Below are 27,958 nucleotides of genomic sequence, written 5' to 3' on the forward strand. Positions count from 1 at the left end.
AATGTGGGTATTCACTATCCCAGTTGTACAGCAGTTGTGCTTTTTCTTAGGGGTAGAAGGAAAGGAAGGGAATGCAATACTGCTTGTTGTGAAATTTGGCCACATTTTCTGCAATGCCTGTTTAGTATGACCATATTAAGTGTCTCTCATCTCACCCAACCACCGCTGAAACTGTGCGCCTTTTCCGTTTCCCACTTTAGCCACCCTTCTGCTTTACACTACTGAAATGAGGATAGCTTTCTCCCATAGCATTATGAGCTTCAGGGTCTAATCTATTGCACTTAAAACTTTCAGTGGCATAAAGAGTGAGAGTAGAGACTCGACCAGATTCAAACCCATGCCAGAAGTGAAAAAATGTATGAACTGAATGAAAGTTATAATAAATGATAAGTCTCATGAAAGCTGAATAGTAACAATATCTGTATTTATTTTCATTAACAATATAGATTTCCAAAGAAGATCCATTTCATAAAAATGGCCATCTGCAGATATCTCACTAAAAGGTCTCGGGGAAAATTGCATCAAGATAAAGTGTTCAAAAATTGCAAGAGCACAGTGTTCCTTCGCCAGAACTATAAGATGAGACAATCAAAATTATACAAGGTATTGCCAAGGAGAAATAAGTGCTCACTCAAGAAGAAACGGATGAGGGTTAGACTTCATGCAAAGAAAAGAAGCAAAATGACATTACAAATCACTCCACATTTTGTATCTGATACACGAGCTGCCATAAAGAGACGGCGTGTTACTGGAGACATGCCTACTGAACTTGTTGGAAACAATGGTTTGTATCAGAATCTCAAGAATATGGCACTCCCACTAGGTTCTTTGGGAGGAGGTTCGGCAGTTCTGCCCAAGGTGGACAATGATATTGATGACATTTTTGCATCGATTGGGATATAGTTTGTTCCTTGAAATTTAAAAACCACGGCAGGTAAAATATTTGACAATCCTATCAAACTCGGAGATGTGCATTTCTCTTGGCATGGATTTGAAAAGAGAGTGCATAATTTATATGCTGCCTCAAACTTGTGCCACTTTGACTATTCTGTTCTAATAACTTTAGAACCAGGTTTCAGGTCCAAGAAAGTGGCTCCATGGTTTTTGTTCCCTTTCTCAAACTGTTTGAGGGTGTGTTAGGGTGGAAAAGAGGAAGAAATAAATCCTAATTTCCTTCAGGTTTTCAGTTTTGCATTCGTATCACCTGGAGTTTGCAGATGTAGTAATTAGTTTTAATCGTTTGTTATACTTATTGCATTTATTGCTACATTTGAGCTGGGCCATATCCTTCAATCTTTTCTCCCTGATGAAAACTAGGTTGGTTCCATTAGTCTCCTCTTGCTATTTAGCTTTAATTTCTAAAATAGTCATTTTAAAAAATTGTACAAAATTGGCATAAATTTGGATGGGTATCATCTTAGCAGTTTTCTTTGCCTTAATATAACTACTGTAAGATACTTCCCTACTGCACAAAATGGACCATTACCTAATTTTTCTGCACTCTTACTTAACTTGATTTTATTACTGTGCAATATTTCATATATTTGCAATTTTATGTGAGGCTGAGTAACCAAAAAAGCATTGTGATAATATCTCTTGATTTAATTGTTAAGCTCCAAAGTGTACAAGCTCTTAGACATGCTTTAAGTTCATCTTGACAACCCTCAATGCTATGTCTGCGGTGGTGTAAAGCCAGATTTTTCACCAGTTCCGAGTGGTGCTTATCTCAGTCAGGACTGGAGAGCTCGCTTTGCGTTGCCACATGTAGTGAAATCAGCACCTTATGTATCATGCCCTTCCCCTTCATTTTGTGCATATTTCTGAAATTACACTGTAATAAATGACTGTGTAATGGCACAAAAAGTTGGAATTTTCATAATAAATATCTATGCAAAAAATCGATAAATTATAAATCTTTATAATTTAAATAAAACATGTAATTTTTAAAACAAATGTGGAAGACAGGAGGCAGTCACAATCATCTGCCAGTATCTTTGGTCAAATATTGCTGATGGAACTGCATTAATCTTCACTGAAGTTAGTGACTGGTTCTCAAACATGTTTTGGCTGGGCCCTGGAGAGTGTCATATAGCCCACTAACTCAGAACACTGGTTACTAAAGAGGACAACCATCATTCTTGTTCATTTATCTTTCTCCTTCCATTCTGCTTTCCTCTCTCCGTTTTCTCAATTTTTAGTTAAAGTGATGTTGTTTCTTTCTTTTCTACACCATTATGCTAATGCATGGAAAGTAATAGAAGTGAGTAGGCATGATGACTGATCGAAGTGGGAATAGTTTGGGAGGTAGGATTCCTTAGTGTATTAGGTTAGCCGGTTACACTACATTTTGAGATTTACCCCTGAAAAGCTCCAATCCTCCCTCTTGGATGCAGCATGAGAAAGGGAGGTTCCAAAAGGGAGGACAAGGTTCAATTAACCCACAATAAGAATGTACCGGTTTATTTAGTTCTTCCAAAAAAGAAAACATTCATTAACATCTATTTCGGTAAAACTCAAATGACCTCATCAAGAATAATGTTTAGCATATGTACACATTTAAGCAAAATATTTTATAGGTTTGTACTTGTGTTCAAGACATAACTTGGCGACTTCTCCTCTGCTGTGAGCTTCCCCTTCAAGATGTCGTCGTGGTATTTCTCTCCCAGATGGGGGCCCCCATTTGTTAAGACATCACCGGATACTATTTCATCTGTTTGAAATCCTCCATTTGTTAAAGCATTGTCCGGAATACGTTTTTCTTCATCATTCGCACATTCTGACGAATCATCTGTGGTTCTCTTGCCGTATCGTTTGTAAAGTTGATAAACTGAGTAAAATACACAATGTTTAGACTTGCAGTCCATGTGCTTCATGTTATTTTGCATTTATATGGTCACATATTCTGTGACTTCATAGGCATTAGTAGACGAGAAGGGACACCACATCATTGGAGGAGGTACGTGCTCAACAAATAGGGTTTTAAGGAGCATCCTAATAGAAAGGGAAAGGCAGGGTTGGGAGTGCCAAAGCATAGTGCAAAAATGCCTGAAGACACGAGCAGGTGATGTGAAGGAAATGTGGGATGGGCAAGAGACAAGACCCATAAGAATTTTAAAAAAGTAAGGGAGGGGCCATGCCAGTGAACTGGGAGCCCATCAGTCAGGAAAGGGCCAGACGCTTATGCAGGAAATTGAAATGAAAAAATGAAAATCGCTTAATGTCACAAGTAGGCTTCAATGAAGTTACTGTGAAAAGCCCAGAGTCGCCGCATTCCGTCGCCAGTTCGGGGAGGCTGGTACGGGAATTGAACCGTGCTGCTGGCCTGCCTTGGTCTGCTTTAAAAGCCAGCGATTTGGCCCAGTGAGCTAAACCAGCCCCTTTAATCTGGAATACAGCTTTGGGGTAGGATGATCAGGCAGTACCCAAGAAGACCTGATCCCGTTGTCAGTATCCAATGGGCTCTGAATCAGATGTCCACCTCAAACGTGGATCCTAACATTAAAGGAGACAGGGTGGCACAGTGGTTAGCACTGCTGCCTCGTAGCACCAGGGACTCTAGTTCCCACTGGCCAAAGATGTGCAGGTTAGGTGGATTGGCCATGCTAAAATGCCCCTTGGTGTCCAAATATGTGCAAATTAGGTGGGGTTACGGGGATAGGGCGGGGGGAGTGGGCCTAGGTAGGGTGCTGTTTCCGGGGGGGGGGGGGGGGGTCTCTTTCTGCATGGATTCTGCAATAGAATTCCTGCTGCTTCTAACTCCTATTTGATTGGTGATTTTAATACTTGGATGAATATAATATCTGAATCACTATACAAGGGCAAATGTGGTGTCCACCATAATCTTCAGACAGAATTAGGGCCTGGAGAACCCCAAAAATGCTGTCAGCAACTTGTTCGGGCTGATAAGCCACAAATGGATTTCTCACTGATTTTTTTCTTTTTAAGAGAACATATTTTTTATCATAGAATTAACTTTGAATCATTTACTTAAATGTTTCCCACTCTTTATTGCTGCCATATCATTTAGTCTATTTACCAATCAGTCTTTACTTTCGCCCTGCTCTCCCCTCATACCTATGAGGTATTTTAAGCTTTTAAGATTTTTGCTTTGGATTTGAGTGTGTCACTCAAACATAGTATGGAATTCAAGATCTTTTCTGATGTGATTACTAATTACTCATGACTTAATCGCTTGTCTTAAGCAATTAAGGATCGGTAATAAATATTGGTCTTGCCAGTGTCATTCACATCCCATGAATGAATAAAAACATTTATTGCAGGAAAGCATTCTGCAAACTCACCTTCCAGACTGTCTTTATCAATTTGATCAGTCAAGTCTATATGAAGATTAAAATCTCCCATGATTATCATATTATATTGCCTTTGTTTCAAGCCCCAAGCCCCAATTAATTCTTGCTTCATGCTCCATCCAGTGTTATAACTGCTCTTAGAGGTCCTATAACACAGCAGCATTCCCTAGCACTTTGTTATTTCTAATCTCACATCCAGATTCGACTTCCTGATCTCCTGATTTTAAGATTATTTTTCACTACTATTCATCTATCAACTAGTAAATAGGGGGAGGCCTCGGCGGAAGTCAATACATTTTCAAAAACAAGTCACAGGACAGAGCTAAGAAACGGGAATCCTACTTCAGGTACGGCAGATAATGGCTTAACTATCAGAAATATATTGATTAAACCAGAAGAGAGAAATAATAAACAGGCAAATAAAGCATCAGTGCTGAGGAACAGGTGAGAGTGTATGGCCCACATAAGAGTTCTATATTATGCATCGAGTGTAAGGAATAAATTGGCTGCAGGCACAAATTCAAATTGGAGATTATGATATAGTATCCATTACTGAGACATGGCTGCGGGTTGGTCAGGACTGGGAACAAAACCAGGAAGGATAGGGGAAATTGGGAATGGGGGAGAAAGTGGAGTAGCCTTACTGATTAGAAACAAAAAAATTCATTGGTGAGTGGATATAATGAGGGGAAAGCATCCAGCGGAGACCTTGTGGGTGGAACTGAGGAACAGTAAAGGATCAAAAATTGTATTAAGTGTGTATAGACCCCCTGTTAGCAGCTTGGAGGTGTTAGATTTTATAAATGCAGAAATTAGGCAAGTGTGTCACAACTACAAAGCAGTATTTTAAAAATAAATTTAGAGTATCTAATTTTTTTCCAGTTAATGGGGAAATTTAGACTGGCCAATCCACCTACCCTGCACATCTTTGGGTTGTGGGAGTGAGGCCCACACAGACATGGGAAGGATGTGTAAACTCCACGTGGACAGTGACCCGGGGCCGGGATCAAACCCGGGTCCTCATTGCCGTGAGGCAGCAGTGCTAACCACAACGCCACCATGCCGGCGGCGGCAAAATAGTATTAATGGGGATTTTAACTTTAGCATAGATTGGGAGAGGCAGTCAAGCATCTGTCAGAAAGGTAGTGAATCTCTGGAGTGTGTCAGGGATGATTTCCTCCATCAATATATCCTGGATGCAACAAGGGACAAACAAAATTGGATTTAGTAATGAGTCTGATTTGATTAGTGACATAATGGTGTGAACATTTATCAGATAGGGATCATATGTAATATGAGATGAGACGGAGACTGCCCACAGTAAACTGGGAAAATGTGCTATTGGGTAAAACAACTGAAGAACAGTGAAAGATGTTTAAGGAAACGTTTAAAGCAATACAGGACCAGTTTTCACCTCTGAGGGGGAAAAGCAAAACTTCACGAAAAAACAACCATGGACAACAAAAGAGATAACGGTCAGCATAAAACTAAAAAAAACGGTATACAAAATGCATAAATTATAGGATCATAGAATCCCTACAGTGCAGAAGGAGACCATTCGGTCCATCGAGTCTGCACCCGCCCTCTGAAAGAGCACCCAATCTAGGCCCAAACCCCACACTAACCCCACCTAGGGCAATTTATCATGGCCAATCCACCTAACCTGCACATCTTTGGACTGTGGGAGGAAACCCACACAGACACGGGGAGAAAGTGTAAACTGCACACAGCCAGTCACCGAGGTCAGAATCGAACCTGGATCCCTGGAGCTGTGAGGCAGCAGTGCTAACCACTGTACCACCATGCCGCCCCAGTTTGTCATTCCATCATGCTTTATTAATTTAAAACCCCTTCTCATAAATTAATTACCCGCTGTGCAAGGGCACTGGTACCAGCTCAATGCTGGGACAACCTGTCTTTGGTCTGTACAGCTTTGGCCTGCCCAGTGTTTGTCAAAATCTGTATTATTCTTCCAGTGGCGGCTATGAGTAAGTCGTGCATTTGGTGGCTCCCGCTCTGGCTGGACCTTTGGACCTTTTCCCCTGACTTTTTTGCGTTTTTGAGCGCTGGCTTTGAAGACGAAGTCAATCTGGCGCTGGTTCCACACATTGGTGTATGGAACGAAGAACCCCAAGGGATCGAAAAGAGAGAAATAGGAAGACAAGCAAAGGCTGGGTGGAGGTTGCAGCAGAAGACAATATGGCCGATGTTCAGACCCCTGCTGCGACAGCCCAACCATCAACGGAGGAGCTGATGCAGGTCATTCAAGAGGGCTCCGCTAGGCAGAAACGGGACTGTCTTGATCCGATAAAGGAACCGATCGATCGGCTGGAGCGCAGGCTGGATGACCAGGATATGGACGATTCAGAAGCTGGAGAAAGCGCTGGCGGACCAGGAGGAGCACCAAATGGTGGTGGAGCTGGAGGTGGGGATGCTGAAAGATCAGCAAAAATGGCTGCTGAAGAAGGTAGGGGACCTGGAGAATAGAGCTCGGCAGTTAGAGAATTGTCGGTCTCCCGGAGGGGGCTGATGCTGGCGCGTTTGTGGCGCGTATGTTTCAGAAGCTTCTGGGGGAGGGGGCTTTTCCCCGACAGTTGGAGGTGGACAGGGTGTACAGAGTGCTGGCAAGGAAGCCACGGTCGGGGGGACCCCCCCGGGCCCCCCTCCCCCCCCCCCCCCCCCCCCCCCCCCCCCCCCCACCCCAAGGGCGATGGTGGTCCAGCTGCACAGGTTCCTGCACAAGGAGTGTGTTCTCCAGTGGACCAAGTGTACGCGTAGCTGCAAATGGGACAACAGCATTTTGCGTGTTTACCAGGATTTGAGCGTGGAGGTGGCCAGAAGGAGGGCAGGTTTTAACCAAGTTAAGGCGATCCTGTTCAAGAAGCGGGTGAAATTTGGACTGTTATACCCGCGCATCTTTGGGTTATGCACGAGGACCAGCACCATTATTTTGAGTCGCCCGAAGACGCGATGGACTTTGCCAAGAGGAAAGGGCTGGTGCTGAACTGAGAACTTGGCGTTTTAAGTTGCAACTTTTTGAGTGATATTTATATGTTTCTATTGTCGTTTCTCTTCTGTATTTGAATTTGGTTGAAGAAGGGGGAAGTAAAAGTTATTCGGTTTCTGTGGGTTTTCGGTGTGTTGGTTGGGGTGGCTAGTGGGGCTTTTTACTTTGTATTACTTTTATTTACACTATTGTGGGAGTTTTCTGTGTGGGTTTTTTTGGGGTTGTCTCTTATGTTAATTGGGCGATTGTTTGGGGTCGGTTTGATGAGGGAAGTGGTTTCGATGGGCGGAGGGAGGGGAGTGAGGGAGCAATAGGTGTGAGACTTCTTGACACCGGAGGCGAGGGCCACCAGGCTAGCTGGGTGAAGTCTACGGAAGCAAGTGGGGGGTGTGCATAGGATTAGTCTATGGCAGGGGTTAGGTTACAAAGTGTTGTTGCTGGGGGGGGGGGGAAGGGAGGGGAGTTACTCTGCTGACGAGGGAGGGACTTAGGTTTCGGGACAGGGAGGAGGTCGGGGGTGGGGGCTGCCAGGAGGCGGGCAGATAGAGGCGCGGCGCATGGGCTGGTGGCGTGCCCAGGAAAGGGGATGGCTGATCAGCGGAAGGGGGGGGGGGCACAGTGCCCCCCAACTAGGCTGATCACCTGGAATGTTAGAGGATTGAACGGGCCGGTCAAGATGTGTTCGCGCATCTGAGGGCTCTGAAGGCGGACGTGGTGATGTTGCAGGAGACACACCTGAAAGTGGCGGATCAAGTCAGGCTAAGGAAGGGTTGGGTCAGTCAGGTCTTTCATTCGGGGCTGGACACCAAGACTAGAGGGGTTGCGATTTTGATCAACAAGCGGGTGCAATTTCAGGTGGACAGTATAGTCTCGGACGGGGCGGCCGTTATGTCATGGTTAGCAGTAAGCTGGAGGGGAGGAAGGTAGTTTTGGTTAATGTGTACGCGCCAAATTGGGATGACGTGGAATTTATAAAGGTTGCTGGGGAAGATACCTGATCTGGACTCTCGCAAGTTGTTTATTGGAGGGGATTTTAATACAGTCATCGATCCCGGCCTGGACCGGTCGTGTTCGAAAATGGGTAGGGTGCCAGCAATGGCAAAGGAACTGATAGGGTTCATGGAGCAAAGCATAAAAGCAAATTACTGCGGATGCTGGAATCTGAAACGAAAGAGAAAATGCTGGAAAATCTCAGCAAGTCTGACAGCATCTGTAGGGAGAGAAAAGAGCTAATGTTTCGAGTCCGATGACTCTTTGTCAAAGCTTTCGGTTCATGGAGCAGATGGGGGGGGGGGGGGGGGGGGGGGGGGGGGGGGGGGGGGGGGGGAGGGGGGTCGACCCATGGAGGTTCAGGCAGCCGACGGGGAAGGAGTTTTCTTTTTATTTGCATGTTCACAAGGTTTATTCCCGGATAGACTTTTTCATTTTGAGCAGGGATTTACTAGCGGGGGTGGTGGACACAGGATATTCGGCCATTGCTATTTCGGATCATGCCCCACACTGAGTGGAACTGCAGGTTAGTGAGGAGAGCTTCCAGCGCCCGCAATGGAAGTTAGAGGTGGGGATGTTGGCGGACGAGGCGGTGTGCGAGAGGCTGAGGAAGTGCAAGCAGAATTACCTGCAGGTTAATGGGGGAAGTCTCAGCAGCAGTGGCCTGGAGGCACTGAAGGCAGTGGTGAGAGGGGAGCTGATTTTGATCCGGGATCATAGGGACAGGACGGATAGGGCAGAAACGGACAGATATCTTGCAGATAGGCAGGAGGTATGTGGTGACCCCGGGGGTGGAACTCTTAAGGGAACGTCGGAGGCTGCAGGCGGAGTTTGGGGTGCTGTCCACAGGTAGGGCAGTGGAGCAGCTTAGGAAGGCGAGGGGTGCGTTTTACGAACACTGGAAGAAGGCCAGCAGAATGCTGGCACAGCAGCTTAGGAAGAGGGAGGCGGCCAGGGAAATAGAGAGGGTGGTCGATGGGGATGGGAACTTGTTCGGGGAGTTGGCAAGGCTAAACAGGGCGTTCAGGGACTTTTATAGTAGGCTCTATTGCTCGGAACCCCCCATGGGGCCGGAGGGGATGAGACGCTTTTTGGACGGACTGACCTTCCCAAGAGTTGGTAGGGAGCAGGTAGATGGGCTGTGGGCCCCGATTAGGGCCGAAGAAATAGTTGAGGGCTTGAAGCAATGCAGTCGGGTAAAGCCCTGGGGCCGGAGAGGTATCCGGTGGAATTCTACAAGAAATCCTCGGGGATGTTAGGGCCGTTGCTGGTCAAGGTTTTTAATGAGGCGAGGGATAGAGGGGTGCTGCCCCCGACGATGTCACAGGCCACTATCTCGTTGATATTGAAGCGGGCCAAGAACCCGGAGCTATGCGGGTCATATAGGCCAATCTCACTGCTTAATGTGGATGCCAAGTTGCTGGCCAAACGTTTGGCCTCCAGGATTGAAGATTGTGTGCCGGATGCGATTATGGAGGATCAAACCAGGTTTGTCAAGGGCAGGCAGTTGGTGGCCATATAAGAAGGCTGCTGAACGTGATTATGATGCCCCCGGAGAGCAGGGAGGTTGAGGTAGTTGTGGCAATGGATGCGGAAAAGGTGTTTGACCGGGTGGAGTGGGGCTATTTATGGGAGGTGCTGGGACGATTTGGGTTCAGAAAGGGCTTTATCGACTGGGTCAGGCTGTTGTACCAGGCCCCGGAGACTAGTGTAAGGACGAATAGGAAGATCTCGGACTATTTTAGACTGTACCGAGGGACAAGACAGGGATGCCCCCTCTCCCCACTGCTGTTCGCTTGCTCTGAGAGCTTCAAGGGGCTGGAAGGGGCTGATTCTGGGATGGGGTGGAACATAGAGGCTCGCTGTATGCGGACGACCTGCTCTTATACATATCGGATCCAGGTGCAGGGATGGGTGAAATTATGGCGATTGTGGGGAATTTGGACGGTTTTCGGGGTATAAACTGAATGTGGCAAAGAGAAAGGTGTTTGTAGTCCAGGTGAGGGGTCAGGAGGGTCAGCTGGGGGAGCTGCCGTTTACGTTAGTAGGGGACAGTTTCAGGTACTTAGGGATACAAGTGGCGCGCGACTGGGGCTGGTTACACAAGTTGAACTTGTCCCGGTTGGTCGAACAGATGAAGGGCGAGTTTCGGAGATGGGATGCGCTGCCGCTGTTGCTAGCTGGGAGAGTGCAGACGGTCAAAATAACAGTCCTACCGAGATTTCTGTTCGTATTTCAATGTCTCCTAATTTTCATTCCGCGGTCCTTTTTTAAGAGGGTCAATAAGATCATCCTGGGCTTTGTGTGGGCGGGTAAGTCCCTGTGAGTGAAGAAGGTGATGCTCGAGCGGAATCGGGGGGAGGGGGGGCTTGCGCTGCCGAATTTGAACAATTACTACTGGGCGGCTAACATAGCCATGATCAGGAAGTGGGTGGTGGGGGCGGGGTCAGTTTGGGAGCGGATGGAGGCAGCCTCGTGTAGGGGCACCAGTCTGGGGGTGTTGGTAACGGCACCTCTGCCGTTCCCACCGGCGCGGTACTCCACCAGCCCCGTAGTGGTGGCGGCACTGAGAATTTGGAGTCAGTGGAGGAGGTACGCTGGAGCAGTGGGAGCATTGGTCTGGTCCCCAATATGTGACAACCACCGGTTTGCCCCGGGGAGCTTGGATGGGGGGTTACGAGTATGGCGAAGGGTGGGAATTGAGAAGATGGGGGATTTGTTTTTAGAGGGGAGCTTTCCCTAGCTTGAGGGCGTTGGAGCAAATTTAGATATTTACAGGTGCGGGACTTTCTGCGTAGGCAGGTATCATCCTTCCCATGCCTGTCACTCAGGGGGATCCAGGATAGGGTCGTGTCTAGAGGATGGGTGGGGGAGGGGAGCATCTCGGACATCTACAAAGACCTCATGGGGGCGGAGGAGATGCAGACTGAGGAGCTGAAGCGTAAGCGGGAGGAAGAGCTTGGTGGTGAGATGGAGGATGGCTTATGGGCGGACGCGTTGAACAGAGTCAACGTGACCGCAACATGAGCCAGGCTCAGCTTGATCCAATTCAAGGTGGTCCACCGGGCCCACATGACAGTGGCCCGGATGAGTAGATTTTTTGGGATAGAGAAAAGGTGTGCAAAAACCAGCAAACCATGTTCACATGTTTTGGGCGTGTCCAAAACTTAGGGGATATTGGCAGGGGTTTGCGGACGTCATGTCCAGAGTATTGAAAACAAGGGTAGCAATGAGTCCAGAGGTGGCGAAATTTGGGGTTGCGAAGGACCCGAGAGTCCAGGAGGAGAAAGAGGCTGGCGTTTTGGGCGAAATTCTCCGGTATCGGCGCGATGTCCGCCGACTGGCGCCCAAAACGGCGCAAATCAGTCGGGCATCGTGCCGCCCCAAAGGTGCGGAATGCTCCGCATCTTTGGGGGCTGAGCCCCAACCTTAAGAGGCTAGGCCGGCGCCGGATGAATTTCCGCCCCGCCAGCTGGCGCGGAAATGACATCTCCGGGCGGCGCATGCGCGGGAGCGTTAGCGGCCGCTGACGGTATTCCCGCACATGTGCAATGGAGGGAGTCTCTTCCGCCTCTGCCATGGTGGAGACTGTGGCGAAGGCGGAAGGGAAAGAGTGCCCCCACGGCACAGGCCAGCCTGCGGATCGGTGGGCCCGATCGCGGGCCAGGCCACTGTGGGGGCACCCCCCAGGGCCAGATTTCCCAGCACCCCCCCCCCCCAGGACCCCGGAGCCCGCTCGCGCCGGTAAGGTAGGTGGTTTAATCTACGCCGGCGGGACAGGCATTTTAGCAGCGGGAGGGCCGGAGAATCGCGGGGGGGGGGGGGGGGGGGGGGGGGGGGTGGCCGCCAACCGGTGCGGCGCGATTCCCGCCCCCGCCGAATATCCGGTGCCGGAGAATTCGGCAACTGGCGGGGGCGGGATTCACGCCAGCCCCCGGCGATTCTCCAACCCGGCGGGGGTCGGAGAACCTCGCCCCTTAGCCTTTGCTTCCCTGGTAGCTAGATTGGAGGGACTCAAACCCCCGAAGTCGGAGACCTGGCTAACTGACATGGTGAGCTTTCTAGGCCGAGAGAAGATTAAGTTCGCCTTGAGAGGGTCATTGTTAAGGTTCACCTGAAGGTGGCAACCATTCATCAACTTCTTCGCAAAGAATTAAGCGTCAGCTTAATTGGGGGGGGGGTCAATTAGGCGGGTCTTGGCGGGATGGGAGTCGGTGATTGCACTATGTTTATTGCTCTTTGTACATTATTTTTATACTGTTTGTAATGCCAAAAATATCTCATTAAAATTGTTTATCAAAAAAAAATCTGAATTATTTTTCTCGCAATGAGCATCTGTGTCTAATATGCTTCTTCCCATGTGTTTTAATTCTAGCCAATGATCTACTTGAAGACAAAGGAAAAAAAACAGAGACTTACATCCAATCAGTATAGCTGCAAACAAAATTTGAAAAACGCTGTAGATGAGCGGAAATGTGAACATGAGCACAAGTTGTTCTGGTGTAAAGGAGAGCTGGACAATGGTTGTGCAGAGCTGAGTGTTCTGTGCACCAGTCTCCAAAGCTACAGTACGACATCTGTAAGATAAAGAAAATTGTAATTGTTGAGTTGAAGTCGCTGGTTGAATGATTTTTGAAGCTAGGTCCTCAGCGCCGTAGGCAGCAATGCTAACCACTGTGCCACTGTGCTGCACTGGTTGAATGATTAACAAGACAATGGGCGGGATTCTCCACTCCCACGCCGAAGTGGCCGCGCCGTCGTGAACGCCGACGAGGTTCACGACAGCGTGGAACGGCCCCGGTCCCGACCGATTCAGGCCCTGACAATGGGCCAGGATCGGGGGCGCGTCATCTACACGCGCCAGGCCTTGTCGCCCGCGTAAAAGCGGCGCCGCATAGATGACGTGGCCGGCGCCGCATAACGGGCGTCATCCGCGCATGCGTGGGTTGACCGGCGCCAACCCGCGCATGCGTGGTTGCCGTCCTCTCTAAATCTGCCCCGCAAGAAGATGGGGGACGGATCTTGCGGGGCCGCGGAAGGAAGGAGGTCCTCCTTCAGAGAGGACGGCCCGACGATCGGTGGGGCACTGATCGCAGGCCACCCCACATTCCAGGTGAAGCCCGGTGCAGGATCCCCCCTCGCCCCCACACAGGCCGCCCCCCCCAGCGTTCATGCACCGCCCACGACTGCAGCGACCAGGTGTGGACGGCGCCGGGGGTGAACCCGCCGTTTTGGCCTGGCCGCTCGGCCCATCCGGGCCTCAGAATAGCGGGGGTGCCGGAGAATCGCCATTTTGGGTGTCTCCGGCGATTCTCCGGCCTGCGAAACTCGACCGGGCCGTTCCCGCTGCTTGGGAGAATCGCGGGAGGGCGTCGGACCGGCGTCCCACGGAAATTTTGGCGGCCCAGGCGATTCTCCCAACCGGCGTGGGAGTGGAGAATCGCGCCCAATATCTAGCATTGCACTGATCTCACAAAACAAAATGTACGAAGAAGTTTGGTTCCTTAAATTGAATTGGGTGAAAACATCTATCAGGAAGAAGAATTTAGATTCCTTTGGAAAACAATTTTTCAGTTCAATGTGGTATATGTAAAATGAGGTTAGAACTTTATACTGGTCTGACAAATCTATGTTAAGCATACATGAACAAATACATAGCAAAAAAATGGACAATCATTAAAAACATAAACATTCCCTTGTTATTGGGTCATAAAGCCCTTAAAATTAAGCATTTGTTGCACGTAGAGTAATTAAAATGCTAATAAGGAGGATCATAAGCTTGCTAATTAGATAATGAACTCGACTTTTAAATAGCAAGCTAGCACTCCACTACAAGATTATACACTGTGTTCAGCGACATTGACTGATTGAAGATTTCAGAGTATCACTTAGCAATAAGTTTAAAAATTTGAATTTGTTTCTTCGATTAGAGTTCGATAACTATATCTTATTATCTTATTATGAATCCTGAATTCGCCTCTGAAAAATAAATAGCAAATACTGCCAAAGCTGGAAGTTGAACACACAACAGGCCAGCATACACCTGTAGAAAGAGTCGGCTATCTATTTTCTCAGCCCATATCTTCAGAACTGAAAAAAAGGAATGTCTAAGTATCTTAACAGAATCAGAAAAAGGGAATGAGGTGAGGTGGGGTGGAGTGGGAGCTATTAAATAAGCACCAAATGTAATTTTGTGGAATTTTTGTTGGGCGTTGATGAGGAAATGACATCCCTCGTGAACTGTGGTAAGTCCTATGGCATGGTGCACCCAAATGTCTGAAGGCATTTGATTAATTTTGACACAAAATGGTGCTTGATTAAACTCTGTGCTCTAGGGATTCACAATAAACCTTGGGTCAGAAGGCACCTGAACTGTGGAAAACAGGGAGTACTTAATAGAGGAGTCACTTTGGAATGGGGATGAAATACTGAGCAAGTTAGCCCAGGAACTGGAGATGAGACCAGCAGTGTTTCTCACTGTTGCAAATGGCCTCAATTCAAATTACAAAGCAATTTGATAGTTTGCAGATGATCCCAACCTAAAAGTGCAGAGCAAGCAGTGCACTAATGACAAGATGCGTTATAAATAACTTGTATTAAGAATAGATAAAATGTTTATGGTGTTTGTATGGGGGGGGGATCCAAGAATCCCTAAGACAACACTGCAGAGGAGGAGAAGAACGGGAGGCCTGGTCGTCCTGAACTTGGACGCTCATCTCAGAATCAAAGGCAATAGAGAAAGGAACAAGTTTAAGACTCTGAGGCACTGAACTGGAGATCTTTGTGCAGGAGGTGGAATCAAATAGAGATGGTTTGTACTCACTACAGGGAAGTAGGTTCTCTAGACACATGCCCAAATCACAGTAAGGATGAATCAACCATTGACAATGTGGTTCTTGTCGTGCTCTACGGGTGTGCTGCTGCAGTTGGGAAATGTCCTCATTGAGATGTAAACATTTGACACATTGCCCAGGGTCAGGTAGGAGGATTTTCCCTGAACACATTGAATGGACATTGGGCGGGCTCCATTCCTGAGACCAAGGGCGGGCTTCTACGGTCTCCAACGCCAAAATTGCGTTCGTCGATCGGCAGGAGAATCCATGTTGGCACCACAATCGGGGGCATCGCCGCTTTTGTGATGGTCCGCCCCCTCCAAAACGGCATACACCGGAGTACACCGCACACCGTCAGGACGGCCTCAGGACGTTACCTGAGGCCCACCCCCGATGGGCCGAGTTCCCGACGGCGTGAGCTCGAGTCCAGGGATGATACTGATCTCCTGGCACAGCTGACTCCAACAGCCTCCATAATCCCAGAGACACTCACCTTGGTTGGGCACCTTAGTGAAGAGATTTCTAGGACACTCTCTGGTGCGTACCACATACATGCTGTGGTATATTAGGTGGAGGTAGGAACATCTGAGAGTGCGGATGGTCGGAGGGCGGGCCGACCCGAGGAACTAGCTGCCGTCCAGATGGATTTTGAGCTTCTGGGACAGACGATCCCATTAATTGTGGAGATGCAGTCACAGAGCCAGAAAGTACATTAGGGGTTGTCGGCGACCATCCAGTACCTGCACGCGCAGTTGGAGTCCATACGCGTGCAGCAACAAGAGGTGGTGCCAACCATGCATGCCACCCAAGTCAATACCACATGGGCAGGGTCTGTGGTGGAGATTTTGGGGGGGAAGGTTTTGGCTAAAGATCAGCATGTCCATGGCCTGGGGCTTTCTGTGCAGGCGCTGGCCGAGGCCCAGGACAGGGCTGCTGCCTCACAAGCAGCCATGTGCCACAGCCACCTGGAAAGTTCAATGGCGCCAGTGTGGCCCAGTCACAGCAGGTCATGGCTGGGAACGTCGGCGGATTTGCCCAGATGCTGGCCGACATGGGGCAGACAACGAGGGAGGTGGCCCAGTCCCAGAGAGAGATGGCATAGTCACTGGCCGATGTGACATAGACCCAGAAGGTGGGTCACAGTGTGATTTGGTGTAGTCCCAGATGGAGCTTGGCCCACTCCCTGTGCTCCATGGCCGCGAGCATGCAGAACCTGGACGATACCAGAGCGGGACTCCAGTATGGTTTACGGCAGGTGGTGTGGGAGCCTCGGGGGTTAGCTCCGCTCGCACCCCCGTCCCATGGAGTAGCCTGAGGGCCACCGGGCACCTAGAGGGAGGAGAAGGTGATGGGGCCCGTGCCGGTGACTTCCTCAGGAGAGGTGCTGGAACACTGCAGCATCTTGGACTCACCCCTCCTGTCCTGGCGCATCTTATGGGTAGCGGGCAGAACAGGGCAGCACTACGCCGCCTGGGACACCCGAGCAGCAGCCAGCCCATCCAGGCTGGGTCGCCCCAGAAGACGGCTGCCAACTGGGACCCAGGTCGCAGAGCGGGCATCACAGCAGGCTGCCTCCACTCCTGCTGTACCACCTGGGGATCCACATAGGCATAGCATTAGGGCTCGTAAGGTCAAGAAGTTAGTCACGAGTTAAGTTGACGGGGCTGGGGTACGCTTCTGTAAATACTTGTGCACATTAAACATCTGTTAACACTGTTACAACCTGTTCGGTGCTCTGTCAGCTGGGTGCAAGGCGTAGGTTGGACTGGGCTGGTGGGGGGGGAGGGAAGAAAGAGCAGACGTTGTGGGTGGCCTGGGCTCCACACCCCCCCCCCCCCCTGACTGCCTCACCACCATCACCCCAGGGATCGGATGACATTCTGTGATGGAATGAGTACTCACATGCAGAGATCACCCAGGTGCATGATGGAAAGTGCTACCTTGTGCAGGTGTCAGGTGCTGTTATACGATGCAGAGCACCAGAGCTCATCACAGAGCGGGTTGTCACTATCCTCTATCCCATGGATCAGGCCCACTGTTACTGCCAACCCAGGTCCCGCACCCTGTAGCGAGGCAGATATGTATAACGGTGGGGGTTGCAGATGGGGAGTTGGCCGGGGTGGGGTGGGGGGTATGGGGGTGGGATGTGGTGTCCGTGCCCTTAGCCAGTACCTCCATCCTAGTTGGTGAACCTGTAGGAGATCAGAGCATTCAGTGTGTTGGCCCTGGCGCACACGTTGTGCGGCCTTCCGTGCCCGCCTGGGCCCCATGTCCTGCTCATCCTCCCCCTACCCAAACCCTTCTCGTCGGAGTAGGACTGGTGTTCATTCTCCTCCTCCACTCATCGCCCCACTGCTGCACGATGCTGTGGAGGATGCAGCAGGGTGCCACGATATGGGTGATCCTCTCTGCGTCTTACTGGAGGACCCCTCCAGAGCGGTCCAGGCACCTGAACCACATCTTTAGGAGGCTGAATCCCCGCTTGATCATACCCCTGGTCGCTGCATGGGCATCGTTGTAGTGGTTCTCCACGTTGGTTTGTGCCAATCAGGATAGGCGCCATGAGCCACGACCGATGTGTCCCTGATGCCCAGGAGTCAACCCCCCAGCTTTGTGGAGCATCTAGAACATGTCATGAACCGTCGAGTGTGCCAGAATGAAGGCACACTGCCCTGGTATCGAGCGCAGACGTGCATGATGCTCATCTGATGGTCGCATATCAGTTGCACGTTCATCGAGTGGAACCCCTTTTGGTTTGTTAAGAGCGGCCTGTCATCTGCGGGTGCTCGTAGAGCGTTATGTTTTTTATTTACCCATTTACGGGATATGGGCATCGCTGGTTAGGCCAGCATTTATTGCCCATCCCTAGTTGCTCTTCAGAAGATGATGGTGAGGTTCTTGAACCGTTGCAGTCCTTGACGTGTAGGTACACACACTGTGCTGTTAGGGAGGTAGTTCCAGGATTTTGCCCCAGCGACAGTGAAGGAATGGCGATAAATTCTAAGTCAGGGTGGTGAATGACTTGGAAGGGAACCTCCAGGTGGTGGGGTTCCCAGGTATCTGCTGCTCTTGTCCTCCTAGATGGTAGTGGTCATGCGTTTGGAAGTTGCTCTCTGAGGAACCTTGGTGAATTACTACTGGGCTGGTGGGGGGGAGGGAAGAAAGAGCAGACGTTGTGGGTGGCCTGGGCTCCACCCCCCCCCCCCCCCCTGACTGCCTCACCACCATCACCCCAGGGATCGGATGACATTCTGTGATGGAATGAGTACTCACATGCAGAGATCACCCAGGTGCATGATGGAAAGTGCTACCTTGTGCAGGTGTCAGGTGCTGTTATACGATGCAGAGCACCAGAGCTCATCACAGAGCGGGTTGTCACTATCCTCTATCCCATGGATCAGGCCCACTGTTACTGCCAACCCAGGTCCCGCACCCTGTAGCGAGGCAGATATGTATAACGGTGGGGGTTGCAGATGGGGAGTTGGCCGGGGTGGGGTGGGGGGTTTGTGCATCTTGTAGATCGTACACACGGCTGCCACTGTTCATAGGTGGTGGGGGGTTTGAATGTTTGTGGAAGGGGGAGCAATCAAGTGGGTTGCTTCGTCTTGAGAATCAGAGAGGAAGAGTGCGCCGGCTGCCGGCCGCCGTGCAGGCGGGCTGGGGATGTGGCGCCATTTGGAGGGAAGGAGGGATAGAGGGAGGCCCGAGGCCTGAGGCCTAGTCAGTGTCTGTCAGGAGGAGGAGGGGGGGGGAACCGGGAACCATGGCCATCAGTCTGGACAAGGAGGTTTATTACCGGCGTCTGAAGAGACTGTACAGCATGTGTAATGCACCGTCAATTACCACAGGACGAGAATGGTGGAACAATCAAGGCTTTTTTGAGCAGAATGTGGTGCCTCCTGTAGCTGGAACCAGAATGGCTGCAGCATTGGTGAGCACACACTTTTATACACCGCCTGCTGGGCGGAGCCAGCAGGAAGGGATTACCGTTGTACCTTTAATATATGGGCAGTGCCGTAATACATATAATATGCCACTAGTGGTGACTACCACATTCACTCCCTGTTAAAAAAGTAGTCTGGCGGGGGTGGTGTAAAACATTACAAGTTAAGTCTGTCGGGGGCCTTGACCCTCCTCTGCGATCGCCTCAGTCCTGGTGGTGATCCGGGCGCCGACTTGGTTACCGGGGGAGGACGGGTCCAGGAACTATCAGCCATGTTGGGAGCGAGACTCCGGAGGTGGACTTCCTGGTGAAGGCAAGCACACATTCGTGAGGGGTTTCATTAATCGCGGTGCAGAAGAGCGATCAGATGGATTGGAGCGCGTCGGGGTGGACCTCCTGCCAGCGGGAGACTGGGAGATATTTAGACCGCACGGCTAGCAGGACGGCCTTCCAGACCGTCCCGTTTTCCCTCTCCACCTGCCCCTTTCCCCGGGGGCTGTAGCTGGTCGTCTTGCTCGAGGCGATGCCCTTGCTGAGCAGGAACTGACGCAGCTCATTGCTCATGAAAGAGCCCTGATCGCTGTGGATATAGGTGGGGAAACCGAACAGAGTGAAGATGCTGTGCAGGGCTTTGATTACTGTGGCAGAAGTCATGTCGGGGGACGGGATGGCGAAAGGGAACCGGGAGTACTCATCAATCATGTTCAGAAAGTACGTGTTGCCGTCGGTGGAGGGGAGTAGCCCTTTGAAGTCCATGCGGAGGCGTTCAAAGGGGCGGGAGGCCTTCACCAGTTGCGCTCGATCTGGCCGGGAGAAGTGCGGCTTGCATTCTGCGCAGACTTGGCAGTCTCTGGTGACGGTCCTGACCTCCTCGATGGAGTAGGTCAGGTTGCGGGCCTTGATAAAATGGAAGAACCGGGTGACCCCCGGGTGGCAGAGGTCATAGTGGAGAGCCCGGTGTCGATCCACTTGTGCGCTGGCACATGTACCGCGGGATAGGGCATCAGGGGGCTCGTTGAGCTTCCCCGGGCGATACAAAATCTCGTAATTATAGGTGGAGAGCTCGATCCTCCACCTCAAGATCTTGTCATTTTTGATCTTACCCTGCTGTGTATTATTAAACATATAGGCAACCGGCGGGTCATACATGGGGCGCGGGGGGGGTTGGGGAGCGTAAGTGGCGTGCAGGGCTCCCTGTTCTCCCGGGACCGCGGTGGTCGGGACCCAGAGTGGCTGCGCCTGCGGGTCGTACATGGGGCGCTGGGGGGGTTGGGGAGCGTAAGCGGTGTGCAGGGCTCCCTGTTCTCCCGGGACAGCGGCGACCTCGCGGGACCGGCACACAACCGCGAAATGGCCCTTTTTCCTGCAGCTCTTGCAGATCGCTGCGCGGGCCGGGCAGCGCTGCCGGGGGTGTTTCGCCTGGCCGCAGAAATAGCAGCGGGCGCCCCCGGTGCGACTTGGTGTTTGGACCGCGCAAGCCTGTGGGGTGTCCGGGGGGGGGGGGTGGGTTTGTCGCGACGGGTACGTACGGAGCCCAATGGGCCATGTCTAGGGAGGCTGCTAGGGCCCGTGCCTCTGAGAGTCCTAGCGACTCTTTTTCTAGAAGTCTTTGGCGGATTTGGGAGGAGTTCATACCTGCCACAAAAGCATCGCGCATTAACATGTCCGTGTGTTCATTTGCGTTCACCGACGGGCAGCTGCAAGCTCGTCCCAAAATTAGTAGCGCGGCGTAGAATTCATCTATCGATTCTCCGGGACTTTGCCGTCTCGTTGCGAGTTGATAGCGAGCGTAGATCTGGTTTACTGGGCGGACATAGAGACTTTTCAGTGCTGCGAACGCCGTCTGGAAATCCTCTGCGTCTTCGATGAAAGAGAAAATCTCCGTGCTTAACCTTGAGTGCAGGACCTGTTGTTTTTGGTCTTCTGTGACCCGGCCGGTGGCCGTTCTGAGGTAGGCCTCGAAACAAGTCTGCCAGTGCTTGAAAGCTGCTGCCGCGTTCACTGCGTGGGGGCTGATCCTCAGGCATTCCGGGATGATCCTGAGCTCCATAGTCCTTTTTAGGCACGCTTAATAAATTGTAGCGCACAAAGACTCCGAGAGACGAATAGAGTGAAGTCGATGAGGCTTTATTAAGCGTGACTGTTTCCCTCGCAGTTCAGTAGTAGACTACCTGCGGGGGAGGGCTCCAGGTACTTATACTCCGCCTTCAGGACGGAGCTAGAGGTCAACGTCCAACCAGGACCCGGGATCTGTCAGCCAATGACATCATGGCTTCACAGTCCCACATGACCCCTAATGCATACTACCACACACCTATAACCATGAGATCTTGTATCGTCCCGGAAAGCTGAACGAGCCGTCCGATGCCCTATCCCGCGGCACATGTGCCAATGCACAAGTAGACCGCCTCCAAGCCCTCCACGAGGACCTCTGCCACCTGGGGGTCACTCGATTCTACCATTTTATAAAGTCCCGCAACCTCCCCTACTCCGTGGAGGAGGTCCGTACAGTCACCAGGAAGTGCCAAATCTGCGCGGAGTGCAAACCACACTTTTTCAGGCCAGATAGAGCGCACCTGCTAAAGGCTTCCCGTCCCTTTGAACGCCTCAGTTTGGATTTCAAAGGCCCCCTCCCTTCCACCGACCGCAACGCATACTTCCTGAACGTGGTGGACGAGTACTCCCGTTTCCCCTTTGCCATCCCCTGCCCCGACATGACAGCGACCACAGTCATTAAAGCCCTCGGCACCATCTTTACACTGTTCGGTTTCCCCGCATACATCCATAGTGACAGGGGGTCCTCCTTCATGAGCGATGAGCTGCGTCAGTTCCTGCTCAGCAAGGGCATTGCCTCGAGCAGGACGACCAGCTACAACCCCCGGGGGAACGGGCAAGTCGAGAGGGAGAACGGTACGGTCTGGAAGACCGTCCTACTGGCCCTACGGTCCAGAAATCTCCCAGTTTCCCGGTGGCAGGAAGTCCTCCCGGATGCCCTCCACTCCATCTGGTCGATGTTGTGTACCACCACTAACCAAACGCCTCACGAGCGCCTCCTTGTCTTCCCTAGGAACTCCTCCTCCGGAACGTCGCTGCCGACCTGGCTGGCAGCCCCAGGACCCATCTTGCTCCGAAAGCATGTGCGGGCGCACAAATCGGACCCGTTGGTCGAGAGGGTTCACCTTCTCCACGCAAACCCTCAGTACGCCTACGTGGCATACCCCAACGGCCGACAGGACACGGTCTCCCGCCGGAAACACACACACACTCCCAACACCGATCACCCCCTCCCTGCCACCGGCGCACCCCACGACCGCCCCCTTCCCGGGTGGATCGGTCCTCCTACCGTGCCCGCCCAGGAGTAAAGAAACAGGAACGAACAGCGCAACGCTCCCAGAGACAACAGTGCCCGAGCCAGCACCTGCACCACCACCGGGGCTGAGGCGATCGACGAGGACGACCAGGGCACCCGCTCGACTCGTGGAATCCGCGTGACACCAGAAAAACTTGTAAATAACTCTGACAACACCTGTACATAATGATTCTGACAAAACCTGTACATAATAATTCTGACAGAACTTGCACATAGTTAACAGTTGGGCTAAATGCAGAGCCACTGTTCGAAATTTGTTCCAGGACCAGCCTTTGTAAACCCCTACCACCATGGGAACCACCACCCCGCCGGGTTCTTTTTAACAAGGGGTGAATGTGGTGGCATGTTTAGGGGTAATACGGTACCTGTAAAGCCGCGAGGCTATTGGCTGACAGGTCCCGGGCCCTGGTCGGATCTGCCGCCTCCTGGCTCCGCCCTGAAGATGGAGTATAAGAGCTTGAGTTCTCCCAGCAGCCGCGTTCTGTAACTGAGCATCTGGGGAACAAGTCTTGCTTAATAAAGCCTCGATTGATTTCATCTCTTCTCGACTTCAGTGAGTAATTGTTGCGCTACAGGGGGGTAACTCATATTCACACAGAGCGGGGGGGGGAGGGGGTAACTCACAGTCACACAGTGCGTGGGGCGGAGGGGGTCAACTAACAGTCACAAAGAGCAGGGGGGGAGGGGGGTAACTCACAGTCACACAGAGCGGGGGGAGGGGGGTGACTCACAGTCACACAGAGCGGGGGGAGGGGGGTAACTCACAGTCACATAGAGCGGGGGGAGGCGGAGGGGGGTAACTCACAGTCACACAGAGCGGGGGGAGGGTGGAAACTCACAGTCACACAGAGCGGGGGGAAGGGGGGTAACTCACAGTCACACAGAGCGGGGGGGGAAGGGGGTAACTCACAGTCACACAGAGTGGGGGGAGGGGGGTAACTCACAGTCACAAAGAGCAGGGGGGGGAGGGGGGTAACTCACAGTCACACAGAGCGGGGGGGAGGGGGATGACTCACAGTCACACAGAGCGGGGGGAGGGGGGTAACTCACAGTCACACAGAGCGGGGGAGGCGGAGGGGGGTAACTCACAGTCACACAGAGCGGGGGGGAGGGTGGAAACTCACAGTCACACAGAGCGGGGGGAAGGGGGGTAACTCACAGTCACACAGAGCGGGGGTAAGGGGGTAACTCACAGTCACACAGAGCGGGGGGGAGGGTGGAAACTCACAGTCACACAGAGCAGGGGGAGGGGGGTAACTCACAGTCACACAGAGTGATGGGGGAAGGGGGTAACTCACAGTCACACAGAGCGGGGGTAAGGGGGTAACTCACAGTCACACAGAGCGGGGGGGAGGGTGGAAACTCACAGTCACACAGAACGGGGGGGAAGGGGGTAACTCACAGTCACACAGAGCGGGGGGGAAGGGGGTAACTCACAGTCACACAGAGCGGGGGTAGGGGGGTAACTCACAGTCACACAGAGCGGGGGGGAGGGGGGGAACTCAGTCACACAGAGCAGGGGGAGGGGGGTAACTCACAGTCACACAGAGCGGGGGAGGGGGTAACTCACTGTCACACAGAGCGGGGGGAGGGGGGGTAACTCACAGTCACACAGAGGTGGGGGAGGGAGTAACTCACAGTCACACAGAGCAGTGGGAGGGGGTTTAACTCACAGTCACACAGAGCGGGGGGGAGGGGGGTAACTCACAGTCACACAGAGTGGGGGGGAGGGGAGGGGCGTAACTCACAGTCACACAGAGCGGGGTGGAGGGGTGTAACTCACAGTCACACAGAGCGGGGTGGAGGGGTGTAACTCACAGTCACACAGAGCGGGGAGGAGGGGGCTAACACAGTCACACGGAGCGGTGGGGAGAGGGGTAACTCAGTCACACAGAGCGGGGGGGAGGGGTACAACGCACAGTCACACAGAGCGGGTGAGGGGGGTAACTCACAGTCTCACAGAACGGGGGTAGGGGGCTAACTCACAGTCACACAGAGCGGGGGGGGAGAGGGGTAACTCAGTCACACAGAGCGGGGGGGGGGAGGGGGTAACTCACAGTCACACAGTGCGGTGGGGAGGGGGCTAACTCACAGTCACACAGAGCAGGGGGAGGGGGGTAACTCACAGTCACACAGAGCGGGGGGGGGTAACTCACAGTCACACAGAGGGGGGGGGAGGGGGCTAACTCACAGTCACACAGTGCGTGGGGCGGAGGGGGTCAACTAACAGTCACAAAGAGCAGGGGGGGGAGGGGGGTAACTCACAGTCACACAGAGCGGGGGGAGGGGGGTGACTCACAGTCACACAGAGCGGGGGGAGGGGGGTAACTCACAGTCACATAGAGCGGGGGGAGGCGGAGGGGGGTAACTCACAGTCACACAGAGCGGGGGGAGGGTGGAAACTCACAGTCACACAGAGCGGGGGGAAGGGGGGTAACTCACAGTCACACAGAGCGGGGGGGGAAGGGGGTAACTCACAGTCACACAGAGTGGGGGGAGGGGGGTAACTCACAGTCACAAAGAGCAGGGGGGGAGGGGGGTAACTCACAGTCACACAGAGCGGGGGGGAGGGGGATGACTCACAGTCACACAGAGCGGGGGGAGGGGGGTAACTCACAGTCACACAGAGCGGGGGAGGCGGAGGGGGGTAACTCACAGTCACACAGAGCGGGGGGGAGGGTGGAAACTCACAGTCACACAGAGCGGGGGGAAGGGGGGTAACTCACAGTCACACAGAGCGGGGGTAAGGGGGTAACTCACAGTCACACAGAGCGGGGGGGAGGGTGGAAACTCACAGTCACACAGAGCAGGGGGAGGGGGGTAACTCACAGTCACACAGAGTGATGGGGGAAGGGGGTAACTCACAGTCACACAGAGCGGGGGTAAGGGGGTAACTCACAGTCACACAGAGCGGGGGGGAGGGTGGAAACTCACAGTCACACAGAACGGGGGGGAAGGGGGTAACTCACAGTCACACAGAGCGGGGGGGAAGGGGGTAACTCACAGTCACACAGAGCGGGGGTAGGGGGGTAACTCACAGTCACACAGAGCGGGGGGGAGGGGGGGAACTCAGTCACACAGAGCAGGGGGAGGGGGGTAACTCACAGTCACACAGAGCGGGGGAGGGGGTAACTCACTGTCACACAGAGCGGGGGGAGGGGGGTAACTCACAGTCACACAGAGGTGGGGGAGGGAGTAACTCACAGTCACACAGAGCAGTGGGAGGGGGTTTAACTCACAGTCACACAGAGCGGGGGGGAGGGGGGTAACTCACAGTCACACAGAGTGGGGGGGAGGGGAGGGGCGTAACTCACAGTCACACAGAGCGGGGTGGAGGGGTGTAACTCACAGTCACACAGAGCGGGGTGGAGGGGTGTAACTCACAGTCACACAGAGCGGGGAGGAGGGGGCTAACACAGTCACACGGAGCGGTGGGGAGAGGGGTAACTCAGTCACACAGAGCGGGGGGGAGGGGTACAACGCACAGTCACACAGAGCGGGTGAGGGGGGTAACTCACAGTCTCACAGAACGGGGGTAGGGGGCTAACTCACAGTCACACAGAGCGGGGGGGGAGAGGGGTAACTCAGTCACACAGAGCGGGGGGGGGAGGGGGTAACTCACAGTCACACAGTGCGGTGGGGAGGGGGCTAACTCACAGTCACACAGAGCAGGGGGAGGGGGGTAACTCACAGTCACACAGAGCGGGGGGGGGTAACTCACAGTCACACAGAGGGGGGGGGGAGGGGGCTAACTCACAGTCACACACAGCGGGGGGGGGGGCTAACTCACAGTCACACAGACCGGGGGGAGGGGGTAACTCAGTCACACAGAGCGGTGGGGGGAGGGGGGTAACTCACAGTCACACAGAGCGGGGGGAGGGGGCTAACTCACAGTCACACAGAGCGGGGGGAGGGGGGTAACTCACAGTCACACAGAGCGGGGGGGGTAACTCACAGTCACACAGAGCGGGGGGAGGGGGGGAACTCACAGTCACACAGAGCGGGGGAGGGGGACGGGGGTAACTCACAGTCACACAGAGCGGAGTGGAGGGGGCTAACTCACAGTCACACAGAGTGGGGGGGAGGGGGGTAACTCCGTCACACAGAGCGGTGTGGAGGGGGCTAACTCACAGTCACATTGAGCGGGGGGAGGGGGGTAACTCACAGTCACACATAGTGGGGGGAGGGGGTAACTCACAGTCACACAGAGAGGGGGAGGGGGGTAACTCACAGTCACACAGAGTGGGGGGGAGGGGGTAACTCAGTCAGACAGAGTGGGGGGGAGGGGGGTAACTCAGTCACACAGAGTGGGGGGGGAGGGGGGTAACTCAGTCACACAGAGTGGGGGAGGGGGGTAACTCAGTCACACAGAGTGGGGGGGGAGGGGGGTAACTCAGTCACACAGAGCGGGGGGTGGAGGGGGGGATCAGGGGTTATGGGGAGGAGGCAGGAGAATGGGGTGAGAAAAATATCAGCCATGTTTGAATGGCGGAGCAGACTCAATGGGCCGAATGGCCTAATTCTGCACCTATGTTTATGGTCTTCGATGGTGTCAAGATTCTTGAGTGATGTTGGCGTTGCGTTCATCCAGGCAAGTGGGTGAACCCCATTACACTCCTGATTTGTGCTTTATTGATGGTGGACAAGCTTTGGGGGGGGGGGGGTCAGGAGGTGAGTTACTCGCTGTAGGATTCCTAGCCTTTGACTTGCCCTCGTAGCCACAATGTTAATATGGCTAGTCCGGTAAAGTTTCTGTCAATGTTAGCCCCCAGGATGTTGATTGTGGGGGGCTCAGCGACGGCAACGCCATTGAATGTCAAGGGGCGGTGGTTAGATCCTTTCTTGTAGGAGACGGCCATTGCCTGGCGATGCACGATCAATGACCACTAAAGCGTGGTTGTAGTCCAACTGAAGGCTTTAGTAAGCTAGATGTTTCCCCAACAGCTCAGGTACAGAATGAGGGCTGCTGGGGCGGCACAGGTTCTTATACCCCGCCTAGCAGGGCAGAGCTACCATACATCTTAACCAATAGAAAGCATACAGTTTCCAACAATGGTGCTCACCTATCAGGTACCGTAATACCTATAATACCACATTCACCCCCTGTTAAAAAAGAGTCCGGTGGGGGTGGTGGCCTGATACTACAAATATGGCAACGTGGTAGAATTAGTTATGGAGGTACCGTAATACCGCCGTGCAGTGTTTTGTAACTATTTACAATTCTGGTAGCTATGTACATTTGATGGTTTACATTTACAGTGTACAATTTAAAATGAAGCAATCAGTCGATCGGGGGCCCTGGTTGTCCTCTGTGATCGGCAGTGGCTCCGATGGCGGGGCGGGCGTCTGTGACTCCGGGAGCGTGGCTTCGATTTCCATGGCAGCTTTGGCAGCCCTAGACGGCGCTGGTGGGGAAAACGGTTGACCTGGGAAGGGAGCGCCTGCGGGGAGCGTCGGTGGGTGGGGGAGCCTAGGCGGGGCCGGCGGAAGGACCGATCCTCCTGT

The 27,958-nt window shown here is 52.8% G+C and overlaps 2 protein-coding genes across 4 annotated transcripts in view; one reads left to right on the top strand and one right to left on the bottom strand.

Moving 5' to 3' along the window:
• nepro (nucleolus and neural progenitor protein) overlaps positions 1-2,858 on the top strand; it is a 28,881-nt gene extending 26,023 nt beyond the window's left edge. For all 3 annotated transcript variants that reach the window (XM_072476335.1, XM_072476337.1, XM_072476336.1), the window contains one exon: positions 447-2,858. In XM_072476335.1, the coding sequence (XP_072332436.1) occupies positions 447-903 (457 nt within the window). In that variant the 3' untranslated portion in view covers positions 904-2,858. The remainder of the gene's footprint in view (positions 1-446) is intronic.
• Positions 407-27,958, bottom strand: part of slc10a2 (solute carrier family 10 member 2) — a 62,631-nt gene continuing 35,079 nt past the window's right edge. The window contains exons 5-6 of the mRNA XM_072476338.1: positions 12,727-12,884; positions 407-2,827 (exon numbers count right to left, since the gene is read on the bottom strand). Of these exons, the coding sequence (XP_072332439.1) occupies positions 2,571-2,827; positions 12,727-12,884 (415 nt within the window). The 3' untranslated portion in view covers positions 407-2,570. The remainder of the gene's footprint in view (positions 2,828-12,726; positions 12,885-27,958) is intronic.

This window comes from Scyliorhinus torazame, chromosome 15 (assembly GCF_047496885.1).
Source record: "Scyliorhinus torazame isolate Kashiwa2021f chromosome 15, sScyTor2.1, whole genome shotgun sequence".
Taxonomy (NCBI): domain Eukaryota; kingdom Metazoa; phylum Chordata; class Chondrichthyes; order Carcharhiniformes; family Scyliorhinidae; genus Scyliorhinus; species Scyliorhinus torazame.